Raw genomic sequence first — 15504 nt, 5'->3', positions numbered from 1 at the left:
AACTCTACAAATAAATCAGTCATCAAATAAAACGTCAACAATTCATGACATGGACTTTGAATGACCCAGCACGTGCTGTCTTGTTCTAGAAATAGACATGCGCAAGCGTTATTATATTACCTACATAAATATGTGTATCGTTAGGCCACATGCATCGTACAGATGAATGAGACTCGCATGACATTACTCACTATCAAGTATATAATATGGTTGTTTCCTTAGATGGTAATTATTATATTTATTTTTAAATTGAAGAAGAAACAAATATCAAAACATGGAGAAAAGCTAACACTTTTTACTTATTTTTTAAACGAACAGATTACGTTTTAAGTTGAAGAGTAAAATCAGACACGGTAAAGTTTTTTGAAAATATTTATTTAAATTATCAACAAGAAAAACTAACAATTTTTTTATGAATTTTATTAGCATATATTTAATTAATTAAACCCCTCGAGGTCCTGTGTCATTAGAGTTGAAACGTTATAATATAGATCTATATAATGAATAAATAAAACTAAAGTTAAAATGAGTTTAAAAAACATGACGTCACTCGGCCGCTTGAGGTGAAGCATTCAAATGCAAAACTTAGTGTTTTGAGTTAGGGTCGGTCGAACATTAAACGCTAAAACCGTCAAAGCTACCTACGCCTTCTTACAAATTGCAAAGATAGATATAACTCCGTAATATATGAATACAGTCTAAGGAAAAAACGTGCCTCGAAAATCAAGAAAATTTGATTCTCGTTCAGAGGGCGCTACTAGTTTTGGCCTACAGTCGTATAGATGGCGTTGACGGTTTCGTTTGTTATTTAACAATTTTAACGCATATCAGTGAAAGAACATGGGTCAAAATCATAAAAATAATTAATGCAAATAAAAAAAATCATTTATCTATAATTAAATACATTCTATCGTATTTTTATAAATCTTCATTTTTAGTTCTAAAGTGTGTCGACAGATGGCAGTGAATTTACTGGGGTTACAAAATTTACTATGACAGTACCGCTCTAGTATAAGTTACTCTATGCTATGCAAATTGTAACTCAGCTTAGACAGCTTGAGCTTTTAACTTGACCGAGCCCATGCAGACCATGCAGTGAAATCTTCTATGACGTAAGGGCTCTAAAATGTACTACGGCTGATTTACTCTTTCTACCTTACCGGCGGTGGCGAGAAAGAGTATGAGATCGACTGTTTTCTTGCCCAGGGAAAATGTGAATAAAAGCGATGCATGGACAATGTTTTTCTTACTGGCTATGTTTGGTACTGTAGGTGACCACTATTACTGAAACAAAAAAAAAATGCTAGCAAAGGAAATCGTTAGTCACTTCTCACCACCGGGTCGGACATCAGAGCCATAAGCGACAATCAAAATGTAAGTACCATTCAAACTTCTGGAACACGCTCTGGATAACGGCCAGGTATGTAGTCCGGGTTGTTGGGGTTATACTCCCAGATGAGGTACTCGGGCTCGCCGAGGTACAACGGCGGGATTTCCTCGCTGGCCTCTCTTTCCTCACCCAACAACAATTTATTGCGGTGGAGTAGCTCGTTCACCCGAGCCTGAGTCACTTCCGATATATCTGCAAATTACATTTTTTTATATATAATAGGAAGCAAACGAGCAGACCAGCCGCCTGATGGGAAGCAGTCATCGCCGCCCATGGACATAAGCACATCAGAGGAGCCACTTCTGCGTTGCCCACCTTTGCTGCGTTGCCCACCTTTGGGAACCCTAAATACCTGCTTCTTGAAGAACCCCATGCCATAGCGCAAGGGAAACACCTCACAAGGTAGCTCATTCCACAACTTGCACGTTCTGGGCAAAAACGAGCGAGATGCCCGCTTGTTCATGGTTTGCCACGTGTCAAGAAAGTGAAGATTTAAGGTGGTTCGATTTTCATACAAAATTCAATCTGCTTTAATTAAGGCACTACACACTATTACTACACAAATATTTGCTCATTTATCTACTTTCGAATATTCGTTTGCGCTAAATTAATAGAAAAACTTTGTTTCATACAGAAATCATACATAAATCAACGTAATTTTTTCATCAATTTTACGTATGTGTGTGTCACAAATGTCGTGTACAAATACGTTGCGTGCGGCGTTGCCACTCTATGACGTTGGCGACGTTGCCTGGCCGACCTGGCAGGATTTGCAGTGCCGTCATGTTTAGTGCATTTTTATTTGACAGTGTTGACACTGACACATAGGGTCATGTTTATTGTGACATCAATTTGTTTGTATAAATTGAAAATGATAGCAACGTCTAAATCAAGTTACAAAAATCATCGGTGTTCTGGTCCGCGAAAATCCAGAAAAATTCAGACTCAATTGAAGCGGAATTCATGATGGTGAAGTTTCGTAAGGTAGGTACAGTTTCATTCCTTCATTGTACATTGTAATTTTCTCGTGCCGATCTTTTTAGAAAATAATTCTCACTTCTTCCGTAATGGTAGATATAAGCAGTGAACAATACCTATATAATGTAATTATTACTGTTTTGGTTGCCGAATAGTCAATGTGTCACTAACTCTAGGTTTTTTTTAGGTATTGTGCAAAATGAAGAGGCATTCTTGAAAATAAAATGTTTTCCTTCATTAGCCAGAAAAAATCAGGACATCCTCACTGCAATAAAGTAAAATAAAACATTTCCTGGGGATGAAAATTATGGAATTTTGTCTATGAATGAAAAACACAATTATTACTAGGTAAGTAAATGATAACTTTATTAGAATCCATATTGTTGCATCATCTTTCTTCCTATAACATTAGAGGATTTTGTGCTATCATGATATTATTTTTCTTTCAGGTACAGGGACAACTACGGATAACAAATATGAAAAAATGTTATTTCATTTGTTGTGTGAATCCATCTACACCAACAAGACATCCACTGCTGGACATAGGCCTCCCCAGGGAACGACTGGTCTTGCAAGACCGGCCAAAATATCGAGAAATAAATAATATAAATAAACATGATAAATATCCCGTTTTCTATAATAGTTATAATTAGAAGGCCATGCAATGTTGTTACTGTACCTACTTGTTACACTGTACCTACTTGAATCCAAAAAAAATATATAAAAAAAGTTTTAATTTTATTTTACAATTACTACTTTATTATTAGTACATTACGATACAAGTGCGAAAAGTAGGAAATTGGCAACGAGTGGCGATAAATTGAAACACGACCGAAGGAAGTGTTTTAATCGACACGAGTTGCGAATTACCTTTTCGCACGTGTATTGTACAACGTTTTACAGTACATAATTATGGCCCTTTACATTTTCGACATATGCACGTATTGTACTAATTACCGCACTAGGGCGGTAACGTATATGTAGCACCATATGTACTAAAAAGTATTTTACAGTACATATGGTGCAACTTTCTCGCCCTAGTGCGTAAAGAGCATTTTTCATGCATATGTCGAAAGTTTAAAGGGCCATATGTACTGTAAAACGTTGTACGATACACGTGCGAATAGGTAATTCGCAACTCGTGTCGATTTAAAACACTCTCTGCGGTCGTGTTTTAATCTGTCGCCACTCGTTTCGAATTTTCTCTTTTCCGCGCTTGTATCGTAAATAACCATTTCAAACTGCAAGGGTACGATGATAGATCTCAATTCAATATAATTTTGCAACATTTGGCATTATTAGGTTATAAATTGTATGGAGATGAAATCTATCATCGTACCCTTCCAGTTTGAAAAATACTATAGAGGCTGGGCAGTAAGGGATTGCTTTACTTGTAGAACTATATTTAGCGCTTTAAAAAAAACTGATACCTGACACTTACAAACCTGGAATTCCTTGGGCTAGTGCTACTAAGAATCGTCAGTATTCTCCATCCTTTCTGAGTTGGAAGAACCCAAAAAGGTGAGATTTGTGAAAGTCAGGTTTTCAATATATGTGGCGTTTTCAACCAAACGGGTACCTACTTATTGTTGTCATATTTCCATAAAGCTTCAAAATGAAATCAACCTAATCGACAACCGACAATGTGGTACCTTTTAGTTCAAAACGTCACATATTTTTATAAAACGTTATAAACTAATTTATTAATAATACTGAATATCTGGGAGAAAAAGAAAACATAAGTAAAAACTCAAAAATGCTCGTTTTCCCAGAGATAAGACCTAGCTAGATCGAACCCCTTACAGCAAATTTCATCGAAATCGTTAGAGCCGTTTCCGATATCACTGAAATATATTTCGGTTATATCGGAATCGGACAAGAATTCGAAGAATAAAAGGTATAAGAAACATAAGATAACACAAAAAGGACAAAAAAAGTACCCCTGACGTACCAGTCTCGAACCTGAATCCTCTTGCACGTATTTCCACGAACATACCGCAACGCCATTGCAGCATACTTACACTGCATGAAATTGTCTACTACAAGCATCACGGAAACACTGTTTGCATGTGTGAGTAATAGTAGGAAATAGCATGACAGAAACACTCTGTCGACTTTAAAAGTGTTTTTTGCACTAATGAAGTATTCAATGTTTATTATAATAGTTCAATATTTATGTAAAGAGTGCGCTAAACATACTTTTAAGTATACAGATACCAACACTATTCCACAAAAAAATAAAACCTGAAAATTTGCGAAAGTGACGCCATCTAGCGGGGTTTAAGCTTTGGGTAACCTAGTCGAACCACCTTAATAACAAACTTATTATAAAATCACTGGACATCTTCATGTCCTTCATCATGTACAAAGTACAATGTACAAAGTAGAAGTAAACAGGCGGTCTTATCGCTAAAAGGGCGACAGGGCCATAGTTATTACAACCAGTACATGTTAAAAATACATTTTAAATATCTCGCCGGCATGCAGACTTTGCTTCAAAGTAATTTTGTCTTATTAATTTAAAAAAAATTACATGCAATTTCTCAATTTCCGCATTTATGGATCAACGTCAAAAATGTATTAGGTGCACCGCAACTACAATTTTGTACCCTACCTATCTATCTATTTATATTTATTCCGTAAGCATGGGGCATTTAAATTTATATCCATTAGGTAGGTATATTTTAACCTTAAATGTCGAAGTACTTACGCAACACATTTTCATGGAGTTAATCAAGAAACATTTTACAGGTGCATAAGTTATAGGAAAAAAAAAAAAGAAATAACTAACCGTAGACAGCTGTGACAAATGATAACGTTTATCTACTGATATGGTGCAACTTTAGTTACATTACCAATATTATCTAATAACGATGAATATCGTAAAATAATTCAGTATGGGTCTAGCAATTAAAACATAATATCTTAATTGCAATATATTTAACATACTTGTTCTACGCAAATCCACCCTCAGTACGACTTTGTTTTGCTCCAAGGCACTAATAAGTGTCGCTTCCGCCTCCCCAGACAAATCGTTGGCAGCCATGTCCAACCTTGTTAATCCGCGATTGAGACTAAGGAGACCCGCCATCTAAAAAGGTTTTAAGTTTCGAAGGACAAGTTTTATCTCTTTGTCAAAAATGTATAACTATGGAACTATGGACGATGTATGGAACTTTGAGAGGTAAAATAGTACGACATTTATCAGCAGATTTACATTTCCGTCATAAGCAGGAAAATTTACAGCACGCGATAATATATACTCGTATAGTCTGTCAAACCATTTCCGCCAGTACAAAAAAGCGCCAAATTTAAAAAATGTAGGCGGGAAGGGTTATCGTAACGTCCCATAGAAAATTTGAATTTCGCGCCTTTTTCTACTAACAAAGTTTTTGACAGACTAAGTATTAAAAGTAGATAAAGAAAACACTTATTTTGTAATAACAAATATACCGTCACCTTTTCAGCAGATACTCCGTAAAAACCGCAAGAATTTACTATTAGTGTTTGAGGTTTCACTTTGCACCGCACAAATGCTGCTGCGAACATTGTTGCGCACTCTATGGACATAGGGTTCAAACTGAAATCTAAAAAAAACGGTAATTAGTACGTTGCGTAGTGAGGACTGAGGAATAATTCAATAAATACTATTAATAACTTAATAAGTTACCCAATAGTTCGATAGGCGCAGCAGGATTCATCTGCAGAGCATAAGCAATGCCTTGCACTGATTTGAACCGATTATTGGCGACTCGCACACGCTTCACATTATTGTGAATAGAAATGAAACCCCCCAATGCATTCATCCCGTAATCACCAATCTTGCAATGATTAAAATCTAATTCTTCTATAGTTTCCTTTTCAACGAGATGTTGCAAGAGTATCTTAACTTTCAAGCAATCCAAGTTGCTACGATTGATACGAAATAGTTTCAAGTGTCGCAAGTCTTTGAGCCCTCTACATAGAGATTCACAATCAGCTGGGCTGAATTCAAAATATCTCGTCAAATATCCATCTTGGACATTGTTTACTCCAAAAACGAGGGATATTTCTTCTAGATTGTAAAGCTTCGTCAACACTGGTTCGAGTGGAATATGGTCATATACCTTTTCTACGCTAAAAGGACACGTATCTTCAACGACGGATTCTTTTGGAATCGGAGGTGTCGGCTGATGCACTATTTGAAGTTGGTTTAAACCCAAAAAGTATATGTAAGGGCTTACCTGTAAAATAAAAAATACAGTGGAGAATTAATTAATTTGGTTAGTAATACGCATATAAAAGCATATACATATTTGAAATGAGTTTACTAGAGTTGCAAGTTCCGAGGCTTCATCTTCTAGGAATACATCCGGGTTTGCATTTTCAAGATAATCCTGGAGGCACGCAGATAAAAACTTTCCTTTCCAAAATGTCACTCCTAATTCTACTCGCGAAGGAAATTTAAAATAAAAAGACCTTTTCCAGTATTGTTCATCCTGAAAATATCAAAGTAAATTACGCACATTTTATACATAGTTTCCTTGAATAAAACATTATAGGAACCTATTTTTATAACAAAAGTTCCGTGAGGTACAATATTAAATATATTAAACCGAGTCACTCACGCTCAACGCGAGCGCTTTTTGAAAATGCTCTTCGTTATGGAGCGAAACATGTCGATCAATCATCGACTTTATAAGTTTAATATATTTAATATATTAGGAACCTATGTTAGAAATCGCACCCTAATAAGTGGTACACTGCATCGGAGAGGAATATTTGCTGGAAACAAATCCATGAGCATGTTGACATCTTTCTGGAGTACTTTGTGGAGCGGGTTTATTCTGTGGAATATCCTGGAAAGATGAAGTGCAGCGAAATACGTTAAAGGAGGAGGAGTCAAGCCGTCATCCCATTCAAAGTCTTCAGCTATTACTTTGCGAGTAGCCTCGCCTGCGGAATTCTTCATAGTTTTGGACGTTCTGTACGCCTCGCGGGTGTTCGGCGATATTACGTAAGGTATCTTCATTATTACGAGTTTGATATTTCACCTAAGGTGTTAGTGTGCGGTTATTGAATGTAAATCGTGATCAAAATATTTAATATTCAATTTTATATTACATTATATGACATTTATGTGTTGACGTTGACAGTAAAGTTTGTTTTACCTTAGGTCTAATAGGTTGAAAGACTTGAAAGTGGCTGAAAGTTGCATAAGGGCCTATTTACACATTGATTATACTTGCCGCAAAACTAAGTGGCGAGTCAGGTCATAATGCCATCTCGTTCACTCTAGGTTGGTCTTTACAAGGGTAAAGGAGGCATTATCATCTCAGTGGCCAGTTGGTACTGTATAGTACACTAATATATAGTAGGTGATACGTTGTATATGGATGACCTTCACCGATCTGCCTGACGGATGAAACTTATATTTTATGAAAGAAAATATGTTCCTGTACATAAATAAACAGGGTTGCCAAAGAAATATGGTCAAGGCATTTTGAATTGATTTAAAAAAAATCTTCAAATTTCACCGAACGAACTAAGTTCCAATGGAAAGTATACAACTTGAACAACGTGAATCAATTAGGTTTCCTATCTTTTTCTGGTTACTATTATGTGGTTGTCGTGTGGTTATTATTATTTAAAAGCCTGGCAACCCTTATCTGTGACTGGATTTTCACCGGCTACCCTATTATACTACTGTATTCGCAATAAGATTACCATCGTTTTGATATATAATTCAAGCGTCAAGCAGATGAGTGCAATTATCGATATAAACTCACCTGTATAAACACGGCAACCACATAATAGTGACCGGAAAAAGATAGGCAACCTAATTTATTCATGTTGTACAAGTTGTATACTTCGGTAGGCAAGTCAGTAAAATTGTAAGAAAAAAATATATTTTTTAATTAATTAAATTAATTAATAAATTTAGCATATTTCTTTAGGCAACCCTATTTATTTATGTTCAGGAACATATTTTCTTTCATAAAATATAAGTTTCATCCGTCAGGCAGATCGGTGGACACTTGGACAGCCATACATATCGTATCTTAGACTATAATCAATGTAAAAACTGGCCATAAATCAGGCGTAGATCAAGGACCTCACATTCAAAGTGAACATTTCGTCTAGGTCACTACATTAAAGCGCCTGTAGAGCTTCAATCTTTGAGTGTAAGTAACACTACCTATATAGGTTTACTATACGAATGTAATACAGGCCGGCCAAGGTTCATTTCATTGTACGTCTTACTTAATATATTATTCAGCCCGACGTAAGGTCCATGTTAACCAATGTTAACGCTATCGCATCCATCGGGTCGCATATTCATCAAATAAGTACTTGTCTGCATTATCTGCTACGAGCGATTTGTGGTTGGGGTTTCTCTTGATCATATTTAAGTAGAAATTCCGAATTTAAGTTAAATGGAGTATTTTGGAGTTTACTTCTTCCTTAAGTATCGATTTTCATATACAGGGTGATTTCTGGATCGTGATTCATTAGGTGAATTTTAAACATGAGGGCCGCTTTTGGGGGATAAATAAGAAAATTAAAAAATAAAGTTTTTCAAACTATATCATGTAACATATCATATGAAAGAGCTCATTTTAAGAATCTCAAATGTATTTTCTTTGTAATTTTAAAATAAATAGTTTAGAAGTTATTTAAGAAAATAGCCTATTAGAAATGTGCAGTTAAGCGTGAGCCGGACTAAAGTACTTAGTTTTTGATCCGACCCCTACGGGGTTTTATTAGACATTTCACTCACGTTTCACATAAAAAAATACACTGTTAAAAACATTTTACTATTTTTAATTATATAAATCAAATTATACCTTATTACATTATCTTTTCACAATGTTTAAACATTCTCTGATTGTGTTCAGATTGAGATAGTTCTGAGGTATTTTAACTTTGGTGAATTAGCTTTTCAACAAAAAAATGCCTCCCATATAAAAACGACTTTCAGTGCTTGGAGTAGGATGTCTTGCTGTGACTCTGACTGTGACTACATCAAGTAAAAGAGTTTTAAAAAGTATTTTTTGGTAAGATGACTTTTAAAAATAAAATATAAATACAATTGTGGCATTGTAGCAAGAAGCGAGTGAAGATTATCGAAAAACACTGCACAAAAAAATTTAAGATACGATGGAATATAAATTTAGCGAAAACTCACAGAAGCCTATTTGTTGTAATATGATTGTATTTTTATTATATAGTACCATAATTACAGATTATTAAAATAAAATCATAGTGATCATGAAAGTCCGGATTTTAGTGTACAGTCTTTACCGAAACGTCGCAGGCACTCGTGTCTTTTGCTTTGGTATCTGCCCACCTCATCTTCGGTCTTTCTCTTCCTCTGGACCCACCAATGTACCTTTACGATATTGGAATGATTTGTTAGCGATAACCAATAGTTAACAACAACGCTAACAAAAATGAACATTGGGTATATTATGCAGTAAAAACTTAAATACCGTGTTTTAATTACCGAAATGTCACACCACGCTAAAGAACAAGTGCATCGCGAGAAAAAGGTGTTCAAGCAAGCTTTTAAAAATACTCAAAGGGTTGTCTTCATCTTTGATGTATTAAGCGAGTTTTTGCTTTTATTATTATGCTCTTAATTATGTAGGTTGTAGGTAGTCTTGATTTTACCTTATTTAATATACCTATTATTAGATATTTGAGTAATTTCTGAAATTGGATAATCCCGAAAATCATTTAAATATCACTCATATGCGTAGAACACTCTATTCCGTTGTAAAATAGTCCCCTTTTAGAAATTGGAATTATCCGCCATTTTTTTTTTTGATGTTGTTTCCTTACAGAATAATTCTAAGGGGTGAATTCTGGGATATAAAGTATCTAATGCCCTTCCCCGGAACTCAAACTATCTGTATACCAAATTTTAACTAAATCGGTTCAGTGGTTTAAGCGTGAAGAGGTAACAGACAGACACACTTTCGCATTTATAATATTAGTATGGATTATATTATAAATTATAATATTATAATTTATAATATAATATAATAATATTATAATTATATATTATAATTGGTCAAACCAAATTGTCAGTAAATAAGAAAAAAAGTATATACTCATCTTTTTCTTTTGGGTGCTAGTGCTAGTGTAAGACAAAGATAGTATGATTCTCTCTGTCTATGTTCGAAATGAGAGTCATTTGACAAACTATATAATTATAGTATGGAAGTATGGATTTAAGGGTACCTTCACCTGCAAAACTGCATGTGAGTAGATTTTTCCATTCGATAGAAGTACCTATTTAGCTCTAATTAATGTGTAAAAATAAAAAATATCAGTGTTATTTACCGTTGTGACTTATGTGTCACTTCATACTTCGTTTTTATAAATGTCTTAAACGAAATTTACTTAAACATGCCAGTGACGTTATCTTTTCTATGTAATGTTCGAGCAAAGTCCATCATTATTATTCCACAGAAGTTAAAGAAGTAACAAACTTATCTTTACTGGCGGCAAAACGCTTGACGCTACACTGTTTGCCCTAAATGCCCTGCGTTCGATACGAGATTTCTACACATTATTGAAGCTCGTGAAGATACTAGTGCCGTCTTAAACGGTAATTTTAAATTGTTATAAAGTGTAAATATGTCTTCGGTCGTTTCCGTGCCCGTTCGGGTATGTTCGGATCAAAACAACGCTATCAAGACTGTTTGGGCCGGTGGTTTGCGGGAGTGACTTAGTTACTACTTTATTGTCATTACTACAAGTTGTATAATAACCGGCGCTTGCGCGAGATAGTTCTTGTTTTACTTAAACCATTTTAATTAAATAGAAAAATATTGTTTTCAAGACTCAGGATATAATGGATTCTACAAATAATAAAAACAAACAAAAGAGTGGTAACGAACAGGCGCCAGCTGCGAACTACAATCCATGGAATTTACTTTTTAGGCCAAGGAATCGTACAGAAAGTGAGACCAGTACCACTAGCAACCCGCAGAATTACCAATCAGGTTAGTATTTATAATAACTATTCATTGCTGCAAAATTATGTTTAAAATTTATAAATCTAGATTTTTTATTCAAGGTTATATTTGTTGATTAATAGTTGTGCAGCAACTATAGATAGTTGCTGCAAAATAAATAAAATAGATTTCACAGTGAAATAATGTGTTATAAAGTCGATAGGTTAACTAGCAGCTAGCACCAATTAGGTTATTGGTCCTCATAAATATTCGTTAGGAAATATTGATTATTACGTTTCCTGTTTCGTAGCCATAACGCCCATAACAGGTCTTATCAAATGTAAAATATAAACAAAGCATGTCAATTTAGGTGGCAAGGTTTTTAAATGCTGTTCGCCTTGAGGTTAACCAGCCGGTTAAGGTATGACGAGCAGTTAAAAGAGAATGTAAACCTGTTCGTCGTCCAGCCCAGGCATTTCCGAAAAACACAAAGACCTACATGACTTGTTCAAGTGCATTATGAGTCCCAGATATCTCGGAGAACCTTGGATTAACATTGAACTTAATTAAGTTGTATCGACTGTATTAAATATTTTAAAACGGGTCACTGAGTCTAAGTTTGCTCGACATATTAAAATGTGTTGTGCTATGTTGTTATTAAAATTGTACTGACTGCTAGGTGTATAACTAAAAAAGACGCAGTCAAGACATTTCTTTACTTCAGAATTAAGTTATCACTTTAGCCAGTGACCGCTTGCTGTAGGTATTATTTAATTTAAATTGTTGGTGTATATTTTATTACAGACCTTTCGAACTCTTATAAATTTTACTTGAAATTTAAGGAAAATGGTAACGAATAAGGACATTAATACAAATCATTAAAATTGATAGAAAGCTTAATAGGTATCTAATAGGTAAGCTAAGCGTGCTCTACCGTAGACCGCATCATCACTTACCATCAGGTGGGATCGTGGTCAAACGCCTGCCTACATCATAAAAAAAATTAGTAAGCTTACATTGATCATAGGTATAATCGTATAAGAGGTAGGTAATATGATTGTTCATGTTGTATAAACTTGTATACGGAATAATGGTATTTCATTTAACATACCATAATAATTATAATTTATAACAAGTAGCCAAAGCCAAAAAAATAATCAAATGCAGTCAGAATATAATAATTTTGATTTAAAATCGCTGGCTATAGTTACTCGATATGAAAGTTACTCGATATACGCCTTGCCTTTGCATCTACTGTAAAAGAAACTAAAAACTATCGTTACTTTTTTTCAACTTTTATCAACACAAGATATAGCTATCAAAACATTTCTTACACAATCAGTTTTTTTTTATAATATGTGCTAATGTTCACCTGTTGTCATTACTACAACCAATTGTGTCGCTTAATTGGCGAAATATCGCGGCCACATATTTTCATCTTACTTGACATCTAACTGTCAACCTTAGCACCCGGCGAGCGTCACAGTCGCGTAGGTACCCAACCAACAGAAAAGCAATAAATGAAATTCCAATTTATGTCAACTGCATGCACTCCACTGAATAGAATAGTGTCATTTAAAAACAATTTATTGATATTTTACTCGTAGAATTAATAACAGTTTAAAGAGTAGATACCGTTTATAGGTCAAGTTATAAATCAGTACATATACCAACTGTTATCTACTTTCCAAAGAAATTAAATAATGGAAATTTACTATATATCACAATCTGTTATATAAATGCAGAATGAGACATGAAAATAATACCCTGGAATATATATTTATCGTAAGTAGATGCAGATGCATATGCCCAAACTGACAAAAATGTATACATCGGCGACCTACCTGTACCGCAGGTCAAAAGGTTTAAATACTTGGGATCAGTTATAACATCGGACGCAGATATACATGCAGACGTCCGTCATAGAACTCAAGTGGCGAAGCCTGTCCGGGGTCCTATGTGACAGCCATATGCCCATTAAAACAAATGGAAAAGTTTACAAAACTGCAGTGAGACCAGCCTTTTTGTATGGGTCGGAATGCTGGGCTGTAAAAAAATCTCATGAGCAACTCCTGCATGTCAATGAGATGAAGATGCTTCGCTGGGCAGGTGGTGTCACGAGACTAGACCGGATAAGGAACGAATACGTTCGCGGAAGTTTCAAAGTAGCCCCAATTAAAGAGAAACTCCTTGAAAGCCGACTAAGATGGTACGGCCACATAGAAAGAAGAGGAAAGGACCATGTAGTCAATATTGCATTGAACCTTCCGGAACAACCGAGAGGAAGAAGAAGACCAAAATCCACATGGTGGTCCAATATTAGAACCGACCTAGAGAACCTGAACATAGCAGAAGAGACAACCCAGAACCGACTACTCTGGCGCAAAGTGACAAGGAGACCCGACCCCACGTAGGTGGGATAAGGGAGGGAAGAAGAAGAAGTAGATGCATAACAACAATTAGAATCTTACTACGTTACTACTACATAAGAAAGCTTCTACTTCCACCTACTGAAACGTTGACTAAAACATTATTTTAAAAGCCGAAACATTCAACTTTTTCTGACTTCGCAAAATCTTCAGCTTTTGGAACAATTTAGTAGCTGTCTATCCTTTACTAACAACATTAAGAAAACGCGCTGTTACGCGTTGTTAATTACTATGATACCAGAATCTGTTAATGTAAACACTGATACGCTCAAGGCAAGGGACCAGAAAGTTTTTGGGTCTTCGTGATTACCGGGGGGCAAGACTTAACTGAAATTATTTTTAAACTAAGATTAATTTTTACATAGTAAATAGAATCGTGACAGATAAACTGTAATACTGTAATAACTTAATATTTACTTAAACGTGTTATATTTAATTCAACTGCATTTTTAAATTCCTTGGTTTATTTTAATAAAAAAGAAAAGTTAAGTTTTTTTTTGTTTCTCTCGAATGGTAAAATATAATTTGTGCTATGTATAAGCAAAATACCAATTTACGTGTCTTATACTGCTTAGCAACAAATAATAAAAACATAATTAATAATAAATAAAAAATTGTCAATTTTGGTCTACAGGAAACAAAAACGTATTAAGTATCTAAGTAAAATTGTGTGAATGTATGGATTTCTCAGCGTGTGACTCGAACTCATGCCTGGATCGAAATTACTTGATGAAAGCGTGGTTAGACATCGTCGGAAATAGTGCAACACCGCGTAACTAACAAAATTAAATGCATTAAGGTAAAATTTTGTTCTTTGTTACATTATTTGAATTTAGAACTCTATCGACTTTGTTAGGTACGCGGTATTGCATTATCCCCGACGACATATCTTTAAATTTTTATTTATTTATTTAAACTTATACACACAAAGATATACAATTATGTACAAATGGCGGACTTAATACCAAAAGGCATTCTCTACCAGTCAACCAGTAATTTTATGGTTATATTAATTGACTGTTCCCAGGTACCCAATTTGAAGGCTTGCAGAAGTTGCAGAGGCAGACAAGCAAGTCTAACGAGGAATACTTGTGGATGATGTAAGTATTAGTTTTATTATTTTAACTGTGTATAAAATAGATTATAAAACTAGGCAAATACATTTTTATAGGCGAATTTATACAATGGTAGCTGAACACTCAGTTTTCACTTATCAGATAACTGTAAGAAATCACCAAAATAGATAGAAACCTAAATATAGTATTTTTTATTTTATTTTCGATCTTCGGTTATTTGGGACTAGGTATTTATTGGGATGAGAAATTTTGACGTTTTTAAGAGTAGGTAAAAAAATGTGACAAATGGTATTCACTGTGAAAAAGCTCAAGTAATACATTGTTTAAGTAATCATTGTTTACATAGTGAATTAAATCCATTAGCAAAAATAATGTCATATCTACAAAGTTGTAAAATTGTGTTTCCATACCTACGTAAGTAATTAAATAATTCGTGTTAGTTTAGTATATAAATAAAATAAATAAAAACTATTTATATGTGTGGCCAAAATGTTTATAACAAAGTACGATGATATATTAAATAATTTCACGGTTTAGACTCACAAACAAAAACAAGTGAGTCTTAATTATTTAATGTTAGTATGTCTCACAACAGTTTAAATTCGATTACGATGATATAATTTTGCATTTTATCTATTAATATAAATACTTATCTCCCAAATATTTATAAGGTGTAATTATAGGTA

The 15504-nt window shown here is 34.5% G+C and overlaps 1 protein-coding gene across 1 annotated transcript; it reads right to left on the bottom strand.

Annotated features, from left to right (window-relative positions):
• Positions 1-1336: 1336 nt before the first annotated feature.
• Positions 1337-7495, bottom strand: LOC134756271 (dynein regulatory complex subunit 5). Its single transcript, XM_063693099.1, has 6 exons — positions 7095-7495; positions 6679-6846; positions 6039-6591; positions 5828-5955; positions 5318-5459; positions 1337-1582 (listed from the first exon to the last, which is right to left on the bottom strand). Exons 1-6 carry the CDS (start codon positions 7377-7379, stop codon positions 1386-1388), a joined length of 1473 nt encoding a protein of 490 aa, XP_063549169.1. The 5' UTR covers positions 7380-7495; the 3' UTR covers positions 1337-1385.
• Positions 7496-15504: the final 8009 nt, after the last annotated feature.

The sequence above is a fragment of the Cydia strobilella genome, chromosome 3 (genome assembly GCF_947568885.1).
Source record: "Cydia strobilella chromosome 3, ilCydStro3.1, whole genome shotgun sequence".
NCBI lineage: Eukaryota > Metazoa > Arthropoda > Insecta > Lepidoptera > Tortricidae > Cydia > Cydia strobilella.
This window is presented reverse-complemented; position numbering and strand designations above follow the sequence as displayed.